This window comes from Eublepharis macularius, chromosome 1 (genome assembly GCF_028583425.1).
Source record: "Eublepharis macularius isolate TG4126 chromosome 1, MPM_Emac_v1.0, whole genome shotgun sequence".
NCBI lineage: Eukaryota > Metazoa > Chordata > Lepidosauria > Squamata > Eublepharidae > Eublepharis > Eublepharis macularius.
In genome coordinates, this window is record NC_072790.1 from 79561758 (window position 1) to 79589241 (window position 27484).

At 40.1% G+C, this 27484-nt stretch overlaps 1 protein-coding gene across 1 annotated transcript in view; it reads right to left on the reverse strand.

The window, feature by feature from the left end:
• Nucleotides 1–3927: 3927 nt before the first annotated feature.
• SNAP91 (synaptosome associated protein 91) overlaps nucleotides 3928–27484 on the reverse strand; it is a 103650-nt gene continuing 80093 nt past the window's right edge. The window contains exons 22-31 of the mRNA XM_054974450.1: nucleotides 26513–26596; nucleotides 24606–24689; nucleotides 20083–20226; nucleotides 17350–17499; nucleotides 16531–16561; nucleotides 16057–16168; nucleotides 11024–11104; nucleotides 8258–8362; nucleotides 7196–7298; nucleotides 3928–5374 (exon numbers count right to left, since the gene is read on the reverse strand). Coding sequence (XP_054830425.1) covers nucleotides 7206–7298; nucleotides 8258–8362; nucleotides 11024–11104; nucleotides 16057–16168; nucleotides 16531–16561; nucleotides 17350–17499; nucleotides 20083–20226; nucleotides 24606–24689; nucleotides 26513–26596 — 884 coding nt within the window. The 3' untranslated portion in view covers nucleotides 3928–5374; nucleotides 7196–7205. The remainder of the gene's footprint in view (nucleotides 5375–7195; nucleotides 7299–8257; nucleotides 8363–11023; nucleotides 11105–16056; nucleotides 16169–16530; nucleotides 16562–17349; nucleotides 17500–20082; nucleotides 20227–24605; nucleotides 24690–26512; nucleotides 26597–27484) is intronic.

Genomic DNA, 27484 nt, shown 5'->3' on the forward strand with positions numbered 1-27484 from the left:
AACTGTGTTCTACATTGCTATTTTCTAGTCCAAACTGAACACACCATATACATGAATCCCGGATGACTATATTTGATGTGCCTGCATTTCAGCATGCAGCATCTCCTCCCTCCCTAAAAGCTGACAATTATAAGCTTGTACGAAAAATACTGGCTGACTCTGTGTTCTTTAACAGTTGTTAAAAATACCTCAAAATAAACCTAATCCATCTTTTAGCTGTTGTTGGGAGGGCCAATTTTTTTTTAAACCCCCACAAAAATTATAGGGTAGGATAAAAGTAAGCCAGGATACTAACTCATGGAAGAAAATGTCATGAGGATCCAACAGGTTCTGAGATGTACAAACTGCAGAGCTCCGTGAATCCTTGCCACAGCTCTTGGTGAAAGACACTTGGTGAAAAATTCAGAAGCTGTGTCTTAAAGTTGGAAACCTCTGCTTGGGCTCAATTTCCTTTTTCAGCAGGTTTAGATTATTGCCTTGAATAAAACATTAGACTCGATTTTAAATTCAGCTGTAATCCAATGAAAAAGGGGTTTTTTGCAAGAAGGGGCTTTGCTCAGGGCTTCTCACACATAGTCCAGATCACAATGCGTAAGGGACTCCATGAAGCAGCATCCCTCACGCACCCATAGACAGCTGAGAAGCATCTCCACTGATTATTTGACCAAGCCTAATGGCAACCAAACCAGAAGAGAATTGCATCAGCAGTGTAAGTCTGCATTCAGCTGGACAAGGAGCTATACAAACCTACTTCTTCAGGTACATGTTCCCAGTAATTCTAATTAGATTATCTAGAACCTGAATTCCAGAAAGCAATGGGGGAAAATATCTCCCTGCTGTTCTTGTTAGCCAATTCAACAGTAATCAGTACTTTATTTTATTTAAGCCCTGCCCTTTCTCCCCAGTGGGGATCCAAAGCAGTCTACATTATTTTCCTCTCCTCCACTTTATCCTCATAACAACCCTGTGAAGTAGATTAGGCTAAGAATGTGTGACAGGTCCCAGGTCACCCTGGGTTACCACATGGCAGAGCTGGGATTCAACCTTGGGTCTCTAGTTCCTAGTTCGAAACTCTGACCACTATATCACCCTGGCTCTGTAATGCTAACAAATCAGCATCTGTGCCTCTTTTTATTGGATGCTCTCAGAAGGTAGTTTCAGGTAACTTCCTATGAGTTAGGAAATTTCTTAATCTGCGCTATGTTGTAACTTATCTGCAATTAAATTTGGAAAGTACTGCATTGTACAAGTACTGCGCTAGTTGATTATATGAAGTCAGCTGCAGACTTTTTTGTTCATTGTGTTTGAAGCTGTGACAGGACTTCATATTATTAAAGTGAAGCACTATGTTCACCTTAAAATAACAAGAGATAATTAAACCTGATTGCCCCGTCAAAATCAGATTCCAGGGTTGTCTGAGATCCTGGCACATGAAACTGAACTGGATTCTTAACCAACCAAAATGTCACAGCAAGCTCCACACTGCCACCTGCTGCTCTACAACAGAGTTACAGGGGCATGTTGCCTGTAAGGAAAGATAACATAAGTAAAAGTAAGAACTGAGTCAAGAAGCCTCTTAAGAAAAAATAAAACACAGGTTCATACAGTGGTAGAATTCTGGACATCCAGCAGAAGGCAGAATCAGATCTAAAACTATTCTCCAGCTAAGTTTCTCAGACAGTTAAAAAGTAGAGCTATGCAAAGACATTCCTCTCTTTAGCCTCTGAAGTTATTTCCAAATCATGCAAACTGGACATGTCCAGACTAGACCAAGAGATTAAGCAAAAATCTCAGGAGCTCTTACAGTACTATTCCCACCCCTGTCACTAGGTGCTTATACAACTAATAATGCAGGTCCATTTAGAAATATCAGGATTAAATCGACAATTGTAAGCATGCTTACTTGGAAGTTAAGCCTCCCCCAAATTAAGGCAACTATCTTCTGAATAGGCCTGTTTAATTAAACAGAAGGTCCTGTACGCGCATGTAAGCACAATCAGATCTGTCCCAAGGCAATTGCCAATCCTTCTCTTTAAGAAGTCTCTCTAAATTACTCTGATGTAAGGCATGTTTGGGGATGTTGAGAGGCTGATCAGCCTGGACCCTGAGTTTGTTTAGCCCAGTCCATGGATTATTCTTGTCACCTGGGACTAGGTGACAAACTGTTCTCATCCCACTTTAGCATATGAAACCCATTTGCAAGACCACAATTTTCTAACGAATGCCAGTGTTGTGTCCTGTATATGCAGAATTCTATGACCCACCAGCAGTATTCCAACATAGGCAATACTGTGTTTTTGACCCAGCAGCCTCCACATACAAACATAGTTGGCAGAATTTCTGCTTTGACAATTTCTCTTAAAAGATAGCAAGTGTTAACAACAACAACATTTGATTTATATACCACCCTTCAGGACAACTTAATGTCCACTCAGAGCGGTTTACAAAGTATGTTATTATTATCCCCAAAACAATAACCCTGTGAGGTAGGTGGGGCTGAGAGAGCTCCAGAGAGCTGTGTCTGACCCAAGGTCACCCAGCTGGCCTCAAGTGGAGGAGTGGGGAATCAAACCTGGTTCTCCAGATTAGAGTCCTGCCGCTCTTAACCACCAAACTGGCTCTCCAGTGTTAATAGATGCACAAACTGGAGTAAATGTTTGATTCTCCAAAAACATGGAAAAATGGTGAAAACGTACTGTATTGCATAAACAGATGTAGGTGAATGCTTTTGATATACACTACAATGTGTGAGAAGTATGTATACATCCAGATGCATATCCCACCGCATGAATTGCATTTCTACCTTTCTGTGTAAACTGATCCCGAGATTCCTAAGCTCCTAACCCCAGATAAAATGTATGGACAATACAAACATTGCCAAGTAACTGTTGTTACATTATTCAAGAGACAAGCCCTATCATGGACTTCTCATTGTGTAACCACAGCAGCCAGATTCCCAACATTATAAGCCAAGTAGTGGTGCTAACAGATATATGTCTGTCTGTCTTATCTTGAATGGTAGAGTCACCCAACTATGACTGAGTATACGTGGGACCAAAGAATCTGTTTGGAAAAGGAACAGTGAAACTTGAAAGCTGAACTTTCATCTTTGCATTTCAAATTTCAGTAAAATATGAGGTATAAAATAGTCTATTCAGCATAGACTTGGAGACAAAATGTGTCATGTGGTAGATCCAATGATAGGATCTTCCAACAACAAAAGCCTTAGCCACAGTGGCTTGTACGCTGTCATGCATGATGAAAGGGTCACGGAATTTTCCTACGTTCCTCTCCATTCCTGTAGTGTCTTCTGGCCTCCTGAAAGATCATTCCCGGGAGTGTGCAAGCAGAAGTGAGAATAGAGGACAAAACTAGTTCTTCACCACACAGTAATGTGTGTGTGGCACTTAGAACTCTGAAAAGCACTAGATACATTCTCAGATCACAGTAGCATCTTAAATCAGTTTCAAAAACAAGTAAAAATTCTTAACCATTAAGTAGTAGATCAAGATGGGTAGCCACGTTAGTCTGTCTGTACCAGAAGAAAAGAGCAAGACTCCAGTAGGACCTATAAGACTAACAAAATTTGTGGTAGGGTATGAGCTTTCATGAGCTACAGCTCAGGTATCTGAAGAAGTGAGCTGTGGCTCACGAAAGCTTGAACCCTACCATAAAGTAGTAGTTTGCAGCCACTTGATTGGATCCAGACTAAGATTTCCATCAGTGGAACAGAATTTTCCCTTGCGCTGATCTTTACAAAACATTGCTCCTGAGGCTGGTGGGAAGGGGGAATTGGGAGAAATTGCCCATTTAGTCTCGATCCAACCCATTATGTCCCTATAATAACACACACAATTAATTTTGGACAACTGATTATGAAATCAAAGAGGAGGCTTTTGTGTCTGGATTTACTTTGATCAAGGTGTTTTATTGCATCTCAGAGGGTATACATGCACTGGATTTTTCTCAAACCAAAATACAAAGAAAAGCCATTTTGAAATTCTCTCTCTCTAACTCTCTGTCATTATCATGTATGTTTTTCCTCACAACAAATTCAGATACAACCACTTTTTAAAATGGTACCATATACTGATTAAATAGTTAATTTGAAAGACTTAGGTGAACATCTTTCCAGTCTAATATGCTTTTACAAAGAGCTGCCAAGCCACTTGTAACACTTATCAACAGTGACCTTAGTAAGGAGTCAGATATCTTAAGCCAAGCCATCTGCACAAACAGCATGAGAGAACAAACTGAAAACATTAAAGGAACATCAGTTTTGTTGTTTACAGTAAAGGGTGCAGTTCTCCAGATTAGTGTGATCTCTAATCACAGACAGTATGTAAAATATGTAGTGCTGTACAGGGATGGAAAACACTAATCTAAAGCATACAGAGAGAAGCACCAAACTAACAGATTTACATAAAAGCAAAGGTTATGTTTTTTTTAAAAAATCACTTTGCCATGATTCGACTACAGATGCACTGAAGAAAGACTTAATTAGCTTGACAATATGTCCACACCGCTATGATTGTTTCTCTCCGCTACCTGGTATGAAACTTACCCTTTACTTATTTTCAGTGCATAAGAAAAACTGATATATAACCCAATTTTAAATGGAAACAAAAAAAATCCTTAAATATTTTAAAAGTTATAAGGAATTCCAGTTTCGTTTTTATTTTTTCACATAGCAACTTCAAAGAGAGTCAACAGTTTTGATTTATATTACTTTAAATTATAATTATCTTAACATGTACAGTGCCACAAAAATAAAACATTTCTCACAACAAATTGAGAATCCTGCATTTGGAAAAATTGTATCCCACCCACACATACACACACAAAGGGGCTTGTAGGTTTAGAGTGCTTTTCTTACTGTTTGATATTATCACACTATTATTTTGTATAACAGATATACAAGAGAAACTGGATGTTGAGGGAAAAATTTAGAGGGTTTGCCAAAGTTATTTACATTGAGACCTCCAGAAACACAGACACATCGCTCCAAACGGCTCACCACGAAACAGCTGCATAATCTGCTCCTATTAGATAGGTTCAGAAACGCACTAAGAAGGCATCAGAAACATACATCCATTGTTTAAGTTGTAAAACACATAAATAATAACCCAAGTACACAAACTGAGAAAAAGAGAGCGAGAGAGAGAGAAGGGGTAACAACTAAGAGTACACATTCCTATTGTTCACTTTCACAGCTGTGCTACACGTTTTGGAAGTAAGAGAGAAGTCTGAATATGCACTGGGTTTGGTAGTGGTGGCTCACTTGGAAACTCTGAGCAACAAACAAATCTGATTCGTAGATTCCAATCAGATTCACAGATTCCAAATCTTCAGTTATTCTGTCAGAAAACTACAGCTGTGAAGACAAAACAAGAGCATTAGAACAATCTGTTTTTATGATTCATCTTGCTAAAAGACTTTGAAACAGTGACAATTCAAGTCAAGGAAACCATAAAAGACAATAAGGTTTCCTTTAAGAAGTAGAAGGTTTGCCTGAACAAAGTGAACAAAAAGGTCTGGCACCATTAGTATAACTTGACAACAAGGTAAGTTGTTGGAGAGAGAGAGAGAGAGAGAGAGAGAGAGAGAGAGAATCAGATTTCTAAAAACATAAAGACTAACAGTATATCTACAAATTAAATTCTGTGTAGGTAGGTGCAACCTGGTGCACATTGTAATAAAAACTCAACTTTGCATATATACTGATGAGGTCAACTGGTGGTGACTGAGATCTTGGCATTCTAGTAGATAGCTCAATGAAAACATTGGCCATTTCCACCTGTCCTTAAAGGGACAGTAGCAGGCTGTTTGGCTTCCATTTTTTCGGCACATTTTCGAGGATGCAACGCTCGCCGAGCGTTAGAATTTACAGCCACCAGCATTGGAAGGTTTCACCCTTGAATCGTTTTGATATTTGCCGTAGAGGTTGCTCTTGAAAAAGTCAACACGAAATCTGTGAAGTTGAGCCGGCCCCAGATCGGGCGTTGGGCGTTGAGAGGTGTTTCCACCAACCTCACCCTCACGGCTTGCCGCTCAGTGGAAGAATTAAGGGGAGTTGGGTGTTGAGAGGAGTTTCCACCAACCTCACCCTCACAGCTTGCCGCTCAGTGGAAGAATTAAGTCATTCTAAAACACGGAAGAAGATATAACGACGGGATCGTTGTTTGGACTATAGGTCCATTATACTCGGGTGTCTCTTTAAAATTCATTGTGTCTAAGAGTTGTAGAGATTCAGGCTGCAACCACATTTGGAATACTGTACACAATTCTGGTCTCAAAATATTGCAGAACTAGGAAAAGTGCAAAAAAGGGCAACCAAGATAACTGAATTAGAGTACTTTTCCTACAAGGGCAGGCTAAAGAGTCTGGAGCTTTACAGTTGACAAAAAAAGATTACTAAGGGTGAACATGATAAAGTTTTAGAAAATTATAGGTGGTGAAAGTGGAGGGAGAATTTTTTTCCTCTTCTTCCAAAGTACAAAACTTGGGAGCACATAATGAAGCTGATGGGCAGGAGATTTAGGACAAAAAAGGGTAGTTTAAAAAGAGAGAGCTGGTGGAGATGGGTCCTCAGAGGTTTGTTAATTTCATCTTTGCCTCCTCAAAGGGGAGGTGAAATTGACAGAGCCTTTGGGAAGACAAAGATGAAATTAACAAACTCTCTGAGGAGCAATCACCACCAGCTCTGTCTTTTTATACTATGCTTCCAGGCTAACATTGTGTCTCCCTACATTTGAGCGTCCCCATGTAAGATGTCTTGTGTAGAGAGACTCTAAGGGGCATGTAAATTGCATCAAGGGCTCTGTGGCTGATGAATGTAAATTGCATCAAGGGCTCTGTGGTTGATCGCTCCAGCTCCATGGTGCCCTCACTTATGTGACAATCTCAAATCAAGAATTAGATGGGTTACTTTGGTAATGTACTCTTCCTGTATTCCAGCAGACTACATGTGTTCAGTTACCCTTTCCCCAAAATTGCACAAGAAAGAGTGAGATATTTCAGAAACGTATTTACCTACACACAATTTTGCAATGTTTGCAGCAAGTACAAAGGAAAGAAGGAAGGAAAGAAGGCAGAAAGAAAAGCATGAATGCATTTAACAAATACTATTTCTTCATCAGTGATGAAATTCCAGAAAAGAATTCAAGCAAACAAGAATATAATAGGCAGCCTATACCTGAAAGGGTTCATAAGAAATCCTTGATGTTAAGATCTGCTAATGGGTCCTTTGTTGGAGGTTTCTTGGGACTCTGAGTGGCAGGTGTAGGGCTTGGAGACAGCTTCAGAAATTCCCCACCAGACAAGACAAGGAAGACACACACAGCAAAAGAGAAGATGAGCAAAAGGATAAGGACAACATTGTCGTTAGAATTCCTACTGTAATGAAAATTAAGATGCAATTAGCATCGTGTTCCCACTTTAAAGCCAGTATTGTAGGTAACTATTTTGGAGCTATTTGAACTAGAGCTGGACAACCAGAGTTGGTCAAAATGTACTAATTAGGTTTAGCAGCTCAGTCACATTGAAAAGCCACCATCAAAATCAGGTTGACCTTACTTTAATGTTTCCTTGTTGCTAAAGTATAATTTGAAAAGTGAACATGGCCTTTTCTGTTGTGGCACCTGCCTCATGACGCCTGTCCAGATGTGTTTAGCAGAACAATCAAAGGTGTGTTCCCTCCCTTCTGCCTCATGCCAGAATGTAATTGAAAGCTATATGGGCAAACTGGAGTATGTTTTGTGCCCACTGATTGGGATTAAAACCAAACCAAGCAACATTCAGTTGTGAACAGTGCATAAAAATGAATATGGCAATAAGCCATATTTGCTCCCATGGCAAGCATACTGAGGTTTGTTCTGATGTCTGAATGCCACCAAATTATTTTCACATTGTTGAAGATGACAGTGATAGCATTTGACTATCTGACTTAGCCTGTTGATGGACTTATTTTAGTAGTCACTGGCTATATTATATTTTTTTAAAAGAAAAGAGATGTAACAAACAACTTTTGCTTTAACTAAAGAAAAATAAAAGTTCTAAAATAAGAACAGACCTGAATTGCTTTGCAATATATCCTTGCATTCACATGGGAAGCAAGAATCTTGTTTTGTAATATTGTTTTAAATTTTGAATATTTAAAATTGTAAACAGCCATTGCTGAATATGAAGGAGAGGGAGACATCCACTGAGCCTACATCACAATTCTCTGAAAACCCTGGTAAAGACAGGTTGCTCTTACTTGTGCACCAGATCCTGCAGCTGCTCCAAATGGTGGCCTCATCATAGGCTGCCCATACATAACTGGCTGCTGTGGCATCATTGGAACACCTGCTCCAGTTGGTTGCTAGAAAGTATTTGAGAACATATTGCTGAAGGCTTTCACGGCTGGAGAACCATGGTTATTGTAGATTTTCCAGGCTGTATCGCCGTGGTCTTGGCATTGTAGTTCCTGACGTTTTGCCAGCAGCTGTGACTGGCATCTTCAGAGGTGTAGCACCGAAAGACAGAGATCTCTGAAGATGCCAGTCACAGCTGCTGGCAAAACGTCAGGAACTACAATGCCAAGACCACGGTGATACAGCCCGGAAAATCCACAACAACCATTATTTCAGAACAATTCATGATGTATGCAATATAGACAATACAGACACCCATAGCTTATCTAGCTGGTGGTGACTGACAATAGAATGACTATGTTGCATTCTCTTGGTTATTATGAATCTGTATTTTCTGTTGGAGTTCAGAGTTGAATTGTACATCTCCAGGTACACTCACTTCAAACACTTTTACATTAACTATTCGACAGAGAAAGCCATATGCTACCACAATACACAAACCTAGAAAATGGGTGTATAATTGGGCCCATTCCGCATGGCACACTTTAAACAAGTGTTTCTTAGTATCCATGCCAATTGGTGCTGAATTGGCTTGAGCTCCTGGCATTCTGCACTACACAACCTTGAGGAGATTTTCTGTATGCCTTTTCATTCCAGATTAGTTGAGACATATCTGTTTGAAGCCACCTTTTGTGGGGAGCCAACATCACTTTTTTAACTTCAGTGTATGCATTGTAAAGTTGCCATGTTGGAACCCAATGTGTCCACCATCCCCCTCCTTCTCCCTGTCCCTGTATTTCCTGATTGGGCCATCAATTTTTTTTTAAATTCTGGAAATGCAATTGGCAGTGGAGTTCTAGGGGGGAACCTACAAAGTAAGGGTGTGCAGTTCGGTTTGGAATGTGGATTAAAATACCACATTTTAACTGATTCAGTAAAATCCAAGTATTCCAAATAAAAAATCAGGTATCCCAAATTTTTACCTAATTAAAAAAAAATTCAGTAAAATCCAGCCATTGTTTTCTATGGGAAAAACATTGCCCCAGTGTGTTTCTGCAATGGGAGTCAGCTTTGACTTTTTTCCCATAGGAAACAATGGTGTGGTTGGGGCAAGGATAGTTTTTCTGATAGGGAATAATAGAGAGCGGGGGGAGGCACCTTCCTTGAGAGTCCATAAAACTGGCCCCCAGGGTCCAATCTTCATGAAATGTGGGGATTTTTAGAGGACAATCAAGAATAGGTTTCCTCCACATTTGGTGAAGTTTTGTTGAAAAATGACCCCCTCCAGCCCATCAGATATCTCCCAGAGTGATTTTCCCATAGAAAACAATAGCCAAATTTTTCAAAAATACCGAAAACAAATTAGAGAATACATTTAGTATTAAGGGGATTTTGAATTTTTTCTCAGATTAGGTAAAAAAAAAATTCAGATTTACCAAAAAAAAAATTTGGTGTACACCCTTACTACAAAGTACTCTTCGAGCTTGTTCAGCTAGCTGCTAGCAGATTGTTTTGGTATAATTTGAATTGTCTGCTTGGCACAAAACAGCGCCTCTCTGCCAGAACAAAATGTTAAAATGTTGCTGCCCAAACAAAAAGGTATTCTCATTGGCTTCCTCACATCACATGACCATGTGAGGAGGCCAAGGCAGATTCTTGAGACAAGTCCCTCACTCCCATTTCCAAATCACCGTGAACGTGAGCCCTGGTTGTAAAGAAAGGAAATAAAAAAGTAAATCCAAGAAGTGATCAGTGGAGGAATATGTACTGCCATCAGGGAATGCAATGGACACTGTGCTTTAAGGGGTAGAATGCACAAACATCACAGTGTTGCAACTATCCCCTAATTTAAAAAAGTGGGGATGGCTGCTCAGTTGCTTGGGCCTTTTTTCAGGCTTCTCCTAATGCCAAAGTCTGTTAGATGATAAAAATGTAATTTGCAGGTACAGTTTGAAAGGATAGGCTTTTTACTCAAATGGGAGGGCTGTATTGTAGGGATGGGGTCTCAGATGCTTCACTAACGAGTTGGGGATCATAGACTTCTTCACTATTTTTGCCTTATATATTATCTGCTGCTTTAAATATGTACTCCTATGTACAACCAGCGCTCCATGTTGTCTAATGTTAGTCCTATGTTTTGCTCCAGCATTTTTTCTATTCTGACTTGGATCCTTGCTAATGTTATGTCTTTTAAACTTGTATCTGTTTACCTTATATTATTGTATTGAAATGTACTTGATACTGATTGTATTAACCTCATACTGTGCAATCCGCCTTAAGTCTCAGTGAGAAAGGCGGACTATAAATGACATAAATAAAATAAATGAATAAACAAAATAATCAATAACGTGTGAAAAATACTTAAGATCTTAGGTGTTTTTCTTGGAGGCAGCTCATTTTCAATGGTAGAGGTTTCTTGACTTGCATAGTTCTTTGCCAGTTCCATGCAAATATATGCATAAGGTTGCGCAACTTGCTTCAACATTACATTTGCTTTTATAGGTGTATTTTAAGTGCAGAAGATACAGAATCTTGGTCACAAGCAACAAAAAAGGAAGTAAAAGGTCATTGGGAGATGAGACAGGTGACAGTAATCCTTTCTAATATTGTGTTTAATGATTCTTATATTTAACGAAGAAACATATGTATAGTTTATTATTTTTACTCACCATTCCAAATCCTGATCCAGGCTGTGCAGGAGGGGCACTAGATGTGGGAGGAACTGAACCTGCTGGGGGCACAGAGCCTGTCTAGAAAATCATAATGAAAACTTCAGCAACTGACTGGGAATGTACACAGTATTAAGGTTGTAAAAAATAGCTGACTTCAAGTGTTATCATGAAACGAACAGATAGCAGTCAGTGCAGAATTCTATTTTGCTTCCCTATGTGCTGAAGTTGATGCTGACACACAATTAGTTGTGTAAAATGCTCTTTTATGGTAAGTCAATTAAGTTAGTTAAATGCTCCAAAATGCTTGACAAAAGTACTTCTTGCTCTTGAGAAAGTATTTTATTGCATTATTTATTTGTGCACATAATTATGTTGGTCTTCCCACAGCCTGACTACCAACATTTTTATTTTGAAGCAAATCTTACTGCTTTGAAAAGAAATCATTTCCTTGTAGCTCCCACAATCCAAAATTTTACAATATCTCAAGACTGGCACCAAGCTTTCCATGACCAAAATCTGTTTCATTCATTTCACAAAAAAACTTTCCATACATGTTCCCACTGAGTGGAACTTTTCCTAAATTTGAGTAAGAGGGGGCAATACCTAAGCATCAAAGCCCTCAAGTGTGTACCAGTTTCAGCAGTACAAGGATGAGAGAATTAAAAGGAAATTACTGAGAACACAACAGAGAGAAACCTACAATAGAGTTTTCCCTTAAACAAAGCAATATATCATAGTTTCTTCCTTGACTGCAAAAATCTTATATACTAATAGCCAAGTGGTCCCTACCCTACGAATACTTAAATCCATAAATTGGGGCCACTAAGCAAGAAATCGAATGCTTCTGCAACCTTGGGAAACATCCCAGGGTTGCAGGAAAATTTGGAAATTTCGAATTAATTTTTAAATTAAATAAATCTGGAACCTTAAAAAAATTTAGAGGAAGGTTAAATCCCCCTCAAATAACTTATCAAATAGGTGGAGAAGCGGAAACCAGACTGCACGGGCCCTTGCCTCTCACAAGGTTGGACACGGCAGCAGCAAGCCACCCCACCCCCTGCCCCAGGTCTGCCAAAGGAGGCAGAAAACTGCCATAGTTAGTGCCACATCCATCCAGCCACCCATCTGTAGCACTGGACTACAGAAAGCTCTATAGCTGGATCTCAGGAAAAGCCAGAATGCCCACCCTATGCTGGGCCATAGGAAGCACCAAAGCGCTCACTCTGCACTGGGCTGTGGGAAGCGCTGGCATACTCACCCAGCGATTCAATGAGGGGAGATCCCCACAGGCCCAGGGAGGGTCAGCTCTGATCCCAGCAAACCCCAGTTAGTAGGAAAAGGGAATAGGAGCGATGGGAGCAAGGGAGGAAAGGCAAAGTGTTTGGGGGAGTGAGGGGGATGAGGCAAAGGGTGTTTGACAGGGGAGGGGGGAATAGTAAGGGCATTTGGGAGGGAGTCAAGGAGGGAGGAGATAAATGCCAGGGATGGAGGTAGAGGGCAAGGGGGGAATAAAAAGAGAATGATCATTGAGAAGGATGAGGAGAAAAGGGGAAGAATTGTTGAGAAAGGGGTGCAGCAAAGGGAAGGACTGTTGAGAAAGGGGGGGAGAAAAAAAGGGAAGGATCCTTTGGAAGGGGGAACAGAAAATTATCTTTAAGAAGTGGTTTCCATAGTGTCTCCCCCATCCATGTCACATTTTGTTGCACGTCTCAACTTGTCAATATCAATTATCAATATGGCCCCATCGGTGGATACTTAAATCCAGAGAATGGAGCCATGAACAGATAAGTCCCAGGTTTGCAGAAAAATCTGGATGTATGTGTGTATGTGTTTAAACCCTTTAAAATAACAAGAACAACAAGAACAACAACATTCAATTTATATACTGCCCTTCAGGATGACTTAACATCCACTCAGAACGGTTTACAAAGTATGTTATTATTATCCCTACAACAAAACACCCTGTGAGGTGGACGGGGCTGAGAGAGCTCCTAGAAGTTGTGACTGACCCAAGGTCACCCAGCTGGCTTCAAGTGGAGAAGTGAGGAATCAAACCTTGTTCTCCAGATTAGAGTCCCACGCTCTTAACCACTACACCAAACTGGCTCTCAGAGTGCCTGTAGCTTTAAGAAACAAATGCCCTCAATGGTCATTGCTAGTCAACCGCAACAATACTGCCAGCATCCAAGTTTTGGTTTCTTTCAGTAAAAGGTCAGGGAAGGGGCCTTTTCAGGGCTGTTTTGGCCTTTGAAGGAGAACTCATTGGACCAGGCCTGCTGGGAAACATGCTAGTACCTGACTTGCATGACTCACCCAGGCTTGGCTACTTGCTACTGTTCCACAGTAGCCACCTCATGAAAGCCTGCATTTTGTGCAGTGGTTAGAGTTTCATACTAGGATCTGGGAAACTCAAGTTCAAATCCCTAGTCTGCCATAGAAGCTTACTGGGTGACCTTAGGCTGGTTGCATACTCTCAGCCTAAACTACTTCACAGGATTGTAGTGAAGAAAAAATGGAGGAAAGGAGAATGATATAAGTTGCTTTGGGTCCCCATTGTGGAGAAAGGCAGTATAAATGAAATAAATACATAATAAAAATAGTTCAAGGTTGGATGGGCAGAAAAAGGTAGGTTTGTTAGTGGGTGGGAACAAGAAAAGAAAGCAGGGAAAGTTGAGGCTACGGAAGCTTCCAGGAGAAGGAAAAGAGGAAAGAGTGCAGACAGGGGGATATAAGGGAAAGAACAGTGGCCCCACTGTAGTAGAGGGCCCTGCTAGCACCACTCAACTTGGTCAGAGCTTTCCTAGAGGCTACCAGGGAGAGAGGAGGTGGTGAAGATGCAGTGTGTGGGGGGGGGGCAGATAAAGGTAGGTTGTCTGGTGGGTGGGAAATAGAGAAGGAAGAAGGAAAAGGGGAGAAACTATGAGGGCTGCCAAGGGAGGGAATGAGAAAATAGTGGGGGGAAGAGATGCCCCGCCCCAGAAGCCTTTGTGGTTCCCCTGCTTGTAGTTGCTTATAATGCTATCAGTTGAATGGAATATCTAACATTCTGTGGTTTATCATTATATTGGGGGGAGGGAGAAAGAAGAGTCTCTCTGTGTTGAACTTATTCCTGGGGAAAAGGGCATAAAGCATCATCTTTCTGCAAATAAATTCATTCTTCTATGGACTTCTGTCAGCAGAATATGTGACCATCCACTAACTGGACCTGGTGGCTGCCTCCAAACCAAAAATGAATTTAAAGAGTATTCCTTTAATTCTTCTTATAACCTCAAGACCATTGCTTTGGCAGAGCAAAGATCAGTGTTTTCTCCCATACAAGGACCTAGGCCTCCATATCTACCCCCATTTTGACACCAGTGCAACTTTTATTTTCTTCCACAGAACTGTTCTCTCATTCCTCTGCTCTTAGGCAGAATTATATTTCTAGTAATGCTCAAGGATCTGGAAATCTGCCAATTGGCTTTTTCATTCCTCCTATGGGCACTGTTCTCTATACTCCCCTCCTCCCCACCGCCGCCTAAAGGTTCTTTTTCATCTGAAGATTTTGTAAATAGGTCTCCAGAGTACAAGCTTTCAAGCTGAACTGTTGTGAATATCACAACTTTCACATGGTCTTGTAACATTAGCACATTTCTTACTGTTCCGACACATGCAAATAGGCTAAGGAACTTTTTCCTGTTTAAAACAGGATCTGTTTTTATTACAGAGTTGATGTAAGTTATGTAACTTCTCTAATTTAATTCTTCTTTGGAATTCTTTGTAATCTTCATGGTTTAATGCATTTTTGTGTAGTGTGCTTTTCTTAAAAACAGAACCCCTTCTAATTACTTCTGTTTCACCAAAAGAAAGGATATCCTTATACAATAGCTTTAAACACTGGCCGTTTCCGTTTGCGAAATCGTGCAAAACTCCCAGATAACTGTGTCTTCCTGGAGCGATTTCGCGCAAGAAGACACTGTCTTCCGGGTCTTTCGCGCGATGCTCAGCAGGCCGGTAAAACGTATGGAAATGGCCACTCACTGGGATTTAAAAAGATATAATAAAATTGCTTTATCCAAAACCATGCATGAACCAATAGCACTAAAGTTAGAAAGTATGCCTAATTTTAAACCAAACGTAAAGCCAAAAAACAGTTTCTTGATTTTTTTTTTTAGTTCAACAGCTAAGTCTCTGTTAGTAAGTCTTTATAATGAAAGGCCACTTACATAAAGAACAATTCATCAGCCTTTCTAGTAAGAGAAAAAGTTCTAGTTAGAAGAATTGCATTTAGCTTCTTATTAGGCCAAAATACCATCAGGCCAAATAAAACATTTTCAGCGGTTAACAAAAATTGCTGCTAGGTATAAAAGTTAAAATAGTATAGCATTATTTTGTAAGACAGAGTGCACATGGGGTCTGTCTTCCTGAGAAAACCTAAGTGCTGAGTTGATATTTTTAAAATTTTCACTCACCTGTATAATACTGTTGTACTCTTTAGTTGTGGCATCAGCTGAACACAGCAAACAATTGCTGATAAAAGGATTGCATTAACCACTGTACTAGGATAAATTATATACCCACTCACAGATCCAGAGGAGTTAGCCATGTTAGTCTGTAGTTGCAAAATAGTAAAAAGTCCAGTAGCACCTTTAAGACTAACCAACTTTATTGAGGCATAAGCTTTTGAGAACCACAGCTCTCTTCGTAAGATGCATGTGCATCTGACGAAGAGAACTGTGGTTCTCAAAAGCTTATGCCTCAATAAAGTTGATTAATCTTAAAGGAGCTACTGGACTTTTTACTATTATGTACCTGCTGTCACTCCAGCACTGAAGCAGCACTACAAATGTTTAAATGACAAAGTTTTAAGATTTATAATCAGCAGAATGGGTTATGTTTCCTAAAACTGACATATTAGTAAAAATATATATAAGCTATTGTAGTGGCAAATAGGCTACCCTAGGAAGGTTAAGGTTTCTGGGCTGACATCTGCAATAACAGATTTTCCCTATCAACTACATTTGCATAAATTCTGCATAAACTCTACGTACTATTGGGCCACTTGGAGGAACACCAGTTGACCACGTGGCAGGTGCTACTTTTGGTGTCCAGTTGGCTCCTCCTGTTAACTTTTTCTCTCCTGCATTCCACTGAAGATCTCCCCTACAACAGAAAAGCCCCACAATGACACAAAATGTTTTTGTGTTCATCATTTTGCTGATAGAACATTCTAATGAGTTATTTTTTAAAAAAAGAGTCTTTGAAGGAACTCAATCACAGCACCATTTATATGGAATCAGAAATTTATAAAAATCTGAGTTATGTATTATATTTTAATATTGTAAGAATACTATACAGTAACAATAATACTCCTGTGATGATGTTGTAAGCTACTTTAAGTAGCCACTGAAGAGGAGAAAAGTGGGACAATAGATGAAATAAAAAAATACTGAGAGACATTAGCAACTAATAAACTATTGAGAAACATATTAATATCTGGAGTTTGGATTTCACTAGTTACTTACTTCTTTGATGTAGTACCAGAAATTCCAAGATCTGCACAAGTGAATTTGAAAATGCATTAAAATACAACTAGATACATTATTTTAGCATACAAACATTCCCTATCAATATAGCCCCCTGGTTAATTATTTTTGCTATGATATGCCTACTTTTGAGCTCAATGAGAGTCAGTCCCTCTCAGCGGGACTGACTTAAGAAGCATCTTAGCATTATTTCAGCTATTGACAGATGAAACAAAAATGATGCACAATTATGTCAGGAATGTTCTCACCACTATACAATCAAAAATGCAATACAGATTTGCTTCTTTCACAGTCTTTGTTGCCTGTCACTGGGAGTACTTTGGACTGTCACAGGACAAAGCAGGCCAGCTAACTTTATTTAAGGAAGCGTCTATGGCTCCTCTACAGGACCGGATTCTTTTCATTTTAAAGAACCTCTCGTAGAAGCACTAGGCCTTTTTATTTCAAGTACAGTTTCCCCGTTTCCTTGCAACAGATCATCAATGGTACATTTCTCTTTAAAGGAAACACTGGCTTGCTGTACTTAGCAATATAAAAAATGCTCAGTCTCAATGTCAAAGTTCAGGATGAAAACAGGAATTTCCTATGACTGCATAAATGAAAATCTAATCACTTTGTCTTCCTATAGGGAAAGAAATGCAACCCTCTGCAATAATTGCCAAAGAGACAATAGATTTCTCAAGAGACATATACAGAGGAAAGCCCTTATAGTACAGCTAGCAAAATATGTTATGGGATCAACACACACACACACACACACACACACAACTCTCAAACCCAGCTGTTTTGATAACTTACTTCCTACTAAGTTTGCAAGAGAGGAATCAAGATCACTTCCAAGGCCTTTGGTTGCAGCTGAAGCAGCAGCACCGGCTGCGCCTGAAATAGGTAGGGACTGACCAGATGGCATCATGGTTGGCATAAGGAGGTCTCCTAAGCCATCGAACACTGAAAAACGTAAATGATATTGGTAGTTTAGGGCATTAGTCTTAAAGAAACACGTACCTAAGAGTCAAACCATGAGATTTGTTATACAGTCAATACATCTTCTTAATGACATAGATCTGACATCAACAGCAACATCAAAAGATGACAGGCATGCTATTTCATTAGCACACTGAAATGTACAAGCCAGAAAAATTATTCTAATGAATACTGAACAAGACAATATGTGCCTACACAGTCACAAATGCATGTTTCCTAGAATACTATCTTAAAGTATTGCATACCCTGCATATACAATGAAATATTTTATTCCTCAATCCACTGTTATGAAATGCAGCAAGAAAACCAGTGGATGTCTGTGGATATTTTAAAAGAATCTATTTGCGGGGCAAGCTCAAAGGCAGGGTCCTAGCACAGGAAAGAATTATGCAACAGCTTTGTTGGATAAAAACAGGCCACAACTTTAATTGGTTACAGAAAAGGAAAAGGAGCATTGGCAGCGTAGGGCACGGATCCCAGCATCAGGTGACCCGCAGTTCCGGAGCCGACCGAATGGGACGCGTTCTGGCCCTGGCTTAAATGAGCTCTAGGAGGACCTGAGGGAAAACCTCTTCCCTCAGGTCCAGCAACAGCCCTCTAATTGAATTTTTTCAGCCAGCCACTGATTGGTTGGCTGGGAATAGCCTCCGTGCGGCTCGTATTAGAGCCGCGCATCGCAGAGCCGGGGCCAGGGAAGAAGCCGCTCCTGCTCGTCTTCCCCTGCCTGCAAGCCCCGCAAACACCGAGCCCCGGTAAGAGCGGGGCCGGGGGCTTACAAGATCAGGCTAATCCACATATTACTATACTACAAGAACTTTCTCATAGCTTCTTGCCATTATCCTGTAAAGTGTCTAATACAGGACCTGTTGGACACATGGAAAGATCAGGAGTGTAAACAATGACAGAAAGAAACAACCAATCCAGATATTTCATACTACGAATTAGTCAATTATCCGTTTAAGACTGAGGAAACAAAGAATGGCTCCAGATCATTACTGAAATGCATTGCTATTACTGGTGAGTTGTAGATCTGAAAAGAGTATTTGTGACTCCTATGTATAGAGCGTATCCTCTTTTGGAAAACAGAGCCTTTGATTGCCCGCTTCTTCTTGTGGTGAGGAGAGGGGAGAGAAGAGTAAAAACCAGCCAATTTCAATACTGAAGGTTTATCTCCAATCTCTTGGGACAATTCAGGGGGTGGGGGCGATATCAGAATAGGGCCAATAGAGTGTTGTGAGGCATAAGAAAGAGATCATAGGGCAAAAATTCCACCTGGGGGCTTGGAGGAAAGCATCTCCCTTGGTTTTCTTTATTCCAAGTACTTTTGCCTTGCAGACTTCCCCCAACAGCATGTTACAGCATACTTCATAACACAAAGCTGGGCCATTCTTCTTGGAAATGTTATAGACTGTTCCTGTAACAGGCTACATTAGTGTTGTCAGACTGAATGGGTGATTGTGAACTCAAGCAAGGTTGCCTCTTTCTGGAAAATTAACCTAGCATTATCAAGATTAAGAAAGCCAAAGAATATCCCAAGTGGTAAGAATTCCTCAGAATAGATGTGTACAATACCAAAACATTCATTAATATTGCAATTTTTAAAGATACCTTTGGAAAAAAAATGCATAGTTCTAAAAAAAATCAAAGGAAGAACATAAGATTCAGAACAGTAACTTCAGGATGAGTCTTCCAAGCTAAGAGGTATCTGTTTCTAATATTTACAGCTAAAATAGATTATATGCTTAGGAGGATAGCTTTAAAAGTTATCAGAAAAAAACCCCAACCCTATATTCATATGGATGGCTTTGTTTTTCTAACTCAGGCAACACCTTTAGAGAGCAGAGCTCCCCCACCCCCATCCAACTGTGCTTTTCTATCATTAATCCAACAGCAATTTCTAAATTAAACCTATGTTACATGGCAAATACACATCAGATGTGCATGCTAATGTTAGTAAGCAGAGCTGTGCTATGCTCTGGCAAGCAATCAAATAAAAGCAAAGCAGTACTAAATATCTAGTTTTGATTTATTCCGTTGCACAACTCACCCAAATTGCATATTTGTAGCAAGGCCCCAGCATGGAAGTATAGAATGAAAGAGATACAAACAAAATGACAGAGCAGTGATGAAAGATTAAGCTTAACAGCAGGGGGAAAGTAACCCTGGACTCTGAGTTTTTTTAACTGTTGGTGCCATGCATGCTTAAGGAAAGACTTCGCAATAATAGCAAGGACCACAAATCCGTATATCAAATATAGACATTGGCAAATTTAGCAGTTTCTTTTAAACAAGCATGCAAAAAGCACATGCAGAGAGAAGGTACGTGCATTTATATTTCATCAGTAATGAAACTTTACCAGAAGACAACCAAAGGAAGTATCCTTCAAATTTTACATTAGAATAATGTGCTAGAAATGTATTTACTCCAAAGAAACACAAGGCGAAAGGATGTTTACAAATACTAGGAACGCTAGAATACCTTTTGCGTATCAAGTAGAATTGGTAACAGAAACAGAAGCACGGGGGTCTGGAAATCTTTTCACTCACCTGAGGGATCAAAGGAACTGCCAGCAGGGGAAGGGGATGGACTTGCTCCAAAAGCTGCTTCAAAATTGGGCTGTAGTAGATTAGCCTGAGCCGGCGTAACAGGGGAAGGTGATGGAGACGGAGCAATAAGAGAACCTCCAAAACCTTTAACAGGTAAAAGAGGCAGGAATGAATTATGCTTTTAAGTCTACAGGCACACAGTGAAATATACCAAAATACATACATAATCCCCTAAAGCAGAGCACATGCGCTTCCTTGATTCATTGTGTGCTTACTTCTTGCATTGTACCTCTTCTACATCTTGAGTGGCCAAAGTTACCTCTTTGTTACCCCCAAATTAAGCAAATATAGGTTCATAGATAATCACCAGCCATTCCAACCCCAAAGACATCATGAGTTGTGGTTCACCAGCACTCAACAACAATAACAACATTTGATTTATATACTGCCCTTCAGGGCAATTTAACACCCACTCAGAGCGGTTTACAAATTATGTTATTATTATCCCCACAACAAACACCCTGTGAGGTGGGCAGGGCTGAGAAAACTCTGGAAAAGCTGTGACTGACCCAAGGTCACCCCGCTGGCTTCAAGTGGAGGAGTGGGGAATCAAACCCAGTTCTCCAGATTAAAGTCCCAGCACTCTTAACCACTACACCAAACTGGCTTTCCCAGTCTGGCTTTTTGAAGGACAAAGTGCAAGGATATCCCAGAAATTCTTTCAATTCTTGAGTAGTGGGTACTTACTCTGATGATAACTGGAAACTCCAGCCCTGAAGAACTCCAAACATTGCACACTACAGCGTGGAGCAACTGTATAACCACTCAATGTATACAAAATGCTGAAGGATGGTTTATAGCCAGTTTTGCTCAACAAAGGGAGCAATCAAAGACTGCAACTGAATGCACACACTTGTTCAAGTTCTTCAGTTTCCGTAAGAAAGAAGAGTATCTTCTTCTTAAAGTTACAAAATCATGTTTAGAAATTTAGGTTGTGAGCCCTTCAAGGACAAATTAGTGTCTTTGCCATATGAAACTGGGCTAAACTAGACATTACATATAGATTGTATTGCACTGTATTTATATCCTATCATTCGTCTACATCACTCAAGGCATATTCCCAGAGTTCCTGGACATTCTCCCATCCAGTCAGCTGGCCAGCCTCCAGACCTTGTTTGCTTCTGAGAATATGACAATTACCGATTTTAATGTTTGTATTTATATTATCTTAATAGTGTTTCTATATGTTTATCGAGCACTAAATATGGTGGAGAGATGGTATATACGTTAAATAAATAAAAACAAAATACATCTTACATAGATATGTGCAGTATCCCTTATAGAGATGTGCAACTTTTGTCCAACTTTTTTGAAGATCAAAAGCAGACTTGAGAGGCTGAGTGAAATTAGTAATAGATCTTGCAGGGGAAAGTTGATAGAAGCAGCAATTTGGATTTGAAAAAGAAGCCCTGAGGAAATGGATTACACGCCACTCACAACGGCAGCCTCCGGAGACATATTTTCATTGGTACTCAGTTTTTTGAACCTATGAGCCCCTTTAGAATTTTGAGGCACGAGGGCAGTAACCACTATTGCAAGAGTCAGATTCAAGAACAAAATGGCTGTCACAGGACCTTTTTTTTTTAATTAACAAGAATTTTACTCTGCCTTTCTAATAAATTAAAACATACAGATTAAAAATCTCTCATCCTAAAAACCACTGAAACAAGCACACAAATACATCATTAAAATAATTTAAAACCAGAGTTTAAATTAAATACAAACAATTAAAAAAACAGAACACTGGGAAGGGAAGAGGGACCAGTGAGGAAATGCCAAGTGAAACAAAAAAGACCCCCCTGGCAGAAGACAGCAACAGAAGAGGACAGGCAAAACTCCTTGGGAAGAGAATTTCAGAGTTTTGGTGCAACATCTGAGATGGTTCCCACCTGCCTAATCTCAGAAAGTGCAAGTAACCAAAGCAGGACCTCCAAAAATGACTGCAGTAATGGGGTAGGCTCATCAGGGAGTTCACAGGTATGTTGGTTCAAAACTGTATAGGGCTTTAAATATCAGTGCCTTGAATTTGCCAGAAACAAACTGGAAGTCAGTGTACATCAGCCAGGATTGGAGTGGTATGTTTCCTATGACCCACTGCAGTTAGGATCCTGGCTGCAGCATTTTCCCACCAACTGAAGTTTCCAAACACTTTTCAAGGGCAACACCATGCAGAGTGCATTGCAGTAATCTAATCTAGATGTAACCAAGGCATATAACACAGTGGCCAGATCTTTCCTGCCGAGGAAAGGCTGAAGCTGGCAAAGGGCATTCTATTAGTAATCCTGGGTCCAAGAGCACATCCAGATTATGGGCCGGTTCCTTCAAAGGGAGTGCATTCCCATGCAGAATGGGTGAGATCTTAAATCCTAGGCCAGACCTTTCGCTTACCAGTAAAACTTTCCTCTTGATGGGGTCAAGCTTTATTAAAAAAAAGGGGGGGGCACACCAATACAGAGTAAAAGCAGAGAAGACAAATGATGGTGCAAGGGGAAAAATGATATTCCATATTAAGATCCATACGCATTTTGAATGCATATGGATCTTACTTTGGGAGGGATTTGTAAAGCAACCTTCTCTCAGGATATTCTCATCATTCCCACTGCACCATTGTTCTTCTCTGTCAGAGGAGGCAGAATCAAGTAGGGGGAAAGGGATGGGGAATATAATCGTACACAGAGATGCTCAAGAGGAGATGACTGGCCCACAGAAGATGACGACCAGTGGAGAAAGGGGAGGATAAACCACACACAGACAGAAGATGACCAAGAAGTGTTTCACTACTTCCTAACCCCCACTGCATCACAGCTGTTCTGCAGGCCTTGGTTTCAGGATCCATGTTCCTTTCCAGTGAGAGGTGAGGAGGATTGAAATATCTGTATGAAAGCAGCAAGTCACAGGTTCTACTCTCACAATGTCCCCACCTAGTTTCCTGAAGCACATGGTAGGTTCCTGGGAGGTGACTGTGAGTGTTACTGGGGAATCCTGGAGTAGGACCAAAGAGTCCTGAGTTCAAATATCTTCTTGCTATGAAGCTTGCTGGGTGATTTTAAGCCAGTCATTCTCTATCAGTTTAGCCTACCTCACAGGGTTGTTGAGAGGATAAACTGGATGAGGAAAGAACCATGCCCCTGAGCTTCTTGGAGGAAGGGCAGAATAAAAATGTAGAAAATAAATCAGTAAGGTAGAAAACCTACTTGCCGACTTGCCCCCGTGAGAAATAATATGGAGAAATACATGCATACATACAACGACAACATTGAGGATTGCACTGTCAGTGACCCAGTGATTCTGTTTATATCTATAGTGTACAATTAAGTTCAACATACAGTTAAAATCGGTGGGCTAACTTCTGAAGAATACAACATAGTTGGTGTAGTAATTCTATTGTCAAAATTTGTACATACTGAAAATGCTTGGTCTGTGCTAGCTGAGGTGACAGAAGTCAGTTTTAAAAATGAAAACAAATACACATTTGTTTTCTTTACAAGCATCATGTTTCACCTGGTACATTACTACATTTGGATTTGAGAAAGGCAGCCTACAGCTTTGGGTAACCTGGTGAATACTGATGTACCACCATGCCTTTTGGATAAGACAGAAAGCCAATTAATGCACCTACACTGTGTAAAAATTTGATAAGACACACTAATTAGCATGTATCTGTTCATCATACATGCCCTCAAGAACTAACCCCCATTTTTTAAAAAAACAATGTGCTTTGGTTTATGCTTTAAGTTTCACTTCTGCCACCACAACAAGCCAAACACTACACTTGCAACCAGCCATTTGTATTTTAAAGCCTTGACTCTTTATAGTTGTTGTTGAAGCCCAGTAATTGCATTAAATATGCAAGGGCAAGCCTTGATAAGATATACCCCATAGGTATCTTCAAGAAATGCCCTTTGGCTTGTTCCTGTTCTATGCATACAAGGCATGCTGCTTCAGTGCAGGAAATTTCCTCAGGTTACTTCAGTTCTAGCCCAGTTATTTCCTGTAAGCTGTACCTCAAGTTACTGACTGAATGGCAAAGACTATTGAATTTTTCTTAGTAGTGAATATTAATTCCTTGCCCACACCTACATGGAGTACACCAGAACTGAAGAAGTCTGCCAAATCCATCATAAATTTGCAAACAGTGGCTGGGATCCAGGGTATTTCCATGTATGTGATTTGAGGTTGCCAGTTCCTGCCTCCACAGATGCTATTTTGGACCACAGTGTATGGGAGGGAGGGAAGCACCTCTTCCTGTTTGAAAAGCATGGGGAGCCAGGTTAAGGTCTGCACTGGGAGGAGGGAAAGTTAGCCAAAAAAAAATCACCCTCTCTCCATCAATATGAGTGCCATTCCACTGGTAGAAGAGAACCTTGGATCCAACCCTCCAGTGTCTTTCAGAAAACTACTTTAAGGGAAAAACAAGACTCAGACCACCAAACTATTAAAAATTATATGTAATTATTCATTACCAGCCAAGAGGTCAGCAGAAGCAGAGGAGCTAGACACTGCTTGGGATGCAGACTGCGGTTCAGGAGCAGTACTTCCAAAAGCATCTACATATTTTCCATGAGGCAGCAGTAAAGGCAAAAGGGTTCAACAGTTAATATATTAATTCATAATCTTTGAAGAAAACACAACCATGGGCATAACCAGATGAATGAATGACTATCAGTAATATAACAAGGGCAGCTTCAAGCTCAGTGGTGGCTTAAACTACATACATTTAATAAATAAGAAAGCAAAGAAAGAGCCCCCATAGGCAACCCTTTACCAAGTGGAAGTTACCATGATCTGCCTTGCAAGCAATACAACATGGAACTGCTTGATAAGTTAGTTACCTGCCTTGTTCTGCCATATGATTAAAAAGTCTCACCACATTTCTGCACCTGATCAGAAATCCAGAGATGCAATAAGACTCTTTTGAACACTTTGGCAAGGCAATTCAAAAGTCAGTTTATTCCTACAGTAAAAAACTACCATTTGGCAAATGGTCATCCAGAATTCTTTTTTGCAATTCAAAGCAAGTATGAGCTTAATCCAGAAAAGCTGCACAGCAAACTACATTTGCCTGCTATGGAAAACAAGAGTCTATGAGTGCAAATCATTGCATATCGAACAACTGGAAAGCTCCTACTATATTCCCACAAAGAAAAACTTCTCCAGTGTTAACAGCCTGTTGATGGAGGCTTATCTGTCTACCCAGAACCCAGCCCTTGTCCCAACTGATATAGACTGAAGAATTTGTGGAAAGGAAAAAATTCAAAAATATTTTTATCTTTTATATTTTTAACAAACGTTTACTGAATTATGAGTGCACTGCCAAACACAATGTGTAAAATCTATACTGGTTTCTTAATTCTGAAATTCTGCCACCTCCAAAGAACATTTTCTTATTCTGGAACCAGCTGACATGCAAGCAGCCCTCCCCCGCCCCTCAAAAAAGAAAAGACAAGAAAAAAGAAATCTCACACATAAGAACATTTCCTAACTGTTGCTAATGTATTAATCTGAGTTTGCCTTATGTGTGTATTTAGATCACTTCTACTGATTATTGCAGCCTGGCTTGAATATCAGTTTAAGACAGAAAGCAATAAAACTGTTTGTAACTCATGCTTGACAACATCATTTAGCTATCTACATAGATTATAATTTAAATAACATTAGATATTACTTCATAGTTAAGTGGTTCAGCTGCAAATCAGCAGCCTTCTGGTTTGAGTCCCACTACTGCCATGAGCTCAGCAGGTGGCCTTGGGTAAGCAACTCCTCTCAGCCCCAGCTCCCCAGCTGTATTGCGGGAATAATGATAATACTAACTTGTTCATTGCTCTGGATGAGGCACTAATCTGTCTAGAAGAGTGATATATAAGAGCAGTTATCATCATCATCATCATTATAAATGCAGTTTTTAGGTTAACAGAAAAATGTCCTTAAGAGATTTAATGCTTTTGTCCTGGATTCCATGGAAGTGGCATCGACTTCAACCTCTTCAGTTTCAAAATAGTTCCAAACCCCCATTTCTTACAACTACTTTGAGATGTTAGGCAACTGGTAAGAGAAACAAATACGCCATTCAGAGGCACCATTGCAACACACTCTAATTACACACTGCAGCATAAGAGTAATTTCATTAGTTGATCAAAAAAGCAATTTTCATGCATGGAGTGGTGCTAAAGATAATGATGACAGGAAAACAGTTTTTTTAAAAATCCCCCCAAATCCCCAAAGTTTTCTAATGGAAGTAGTTAAAAGGCAATATAAACAGCACTGGGGTGGGGGGAGAATGAAAGAAAGAAAATCCTAGCAAGAAAAAAGTAGTAAATGGAACTGAAATGAAAAGGGAAATTCTTTAATGGTGAGAAGTAGCAATACCCACCACCAAACAGGTCAATCACACCTGAAGAATCCACTTTAGCTGGGGAAGCAGTGGGCAGGGGCGATGGTGCTGCGAATGCATCCACTGAAGTAAGCATGACAATATTTAGTATCAGCAAATCAGGAATGATGAGAGCCAGCTATTTTAAACTCACACGACTACAGCGGGTATCCAACAATACAATGACCATATCATTTCAGAATATAAACATTCATGCTCCCTTTACATTTTTTCATCACAGTATTCAAAAACTCAGGGGGGTGGAGTTTGCACTCTTGTTTAACTGTTGGTTATAGACTGCAGCTTTAAGGTGATTTACACATGGTTTGTTTATCCCAGCTTGGATGGTATCAGGAAGTGGGTTCCCCCACAGCACAGCACAGCACAGCACAGCACAGCACAGCACAGCACAGCACAGCACAGCAGCCAAGCAAGGATGGCATCCATGTTGATAGGAGAGTTTAGATTTTCCTGGGCTCACCCACATGGTGCCATTTCCCCCCCTCCCCACCATTCCACATCCCACTGCCAGGAATTTTCAAACCAACAATTAATATATCTTGTAGAGTTACGGTGTTATAAAAATTAATCAGGTTCTCTGAATTCCCAGCTTTTATTTTTAAAAAAAAACCCTCTAGACCCCTTTCATTGTGGAGATAAGCCTTTCCCTTTATATTTCTGCAATAAAAAGTTCTAGAGATTTTCTTTTTAACAAGCAAGAACTGGGAATTCAGATAATATTTTTAAAAATCTATGTAACGATAATCTGTTACAGATTTTAAAAAACCCAAAAGCTCCCCAAGTGCGTTGGGGTGGGGTAGCTACCACTGGGAACTAGACAGGGAAAATGCAGAGGAACCTTCCATGGAAGCCTATTGCCATTGTACAGCTGGCTAAATGGAAATGGGGAATCTACACAAGCCCATCCTCATGATAAGCACACAACACAGACAGAACGACTTTTTAAAAATT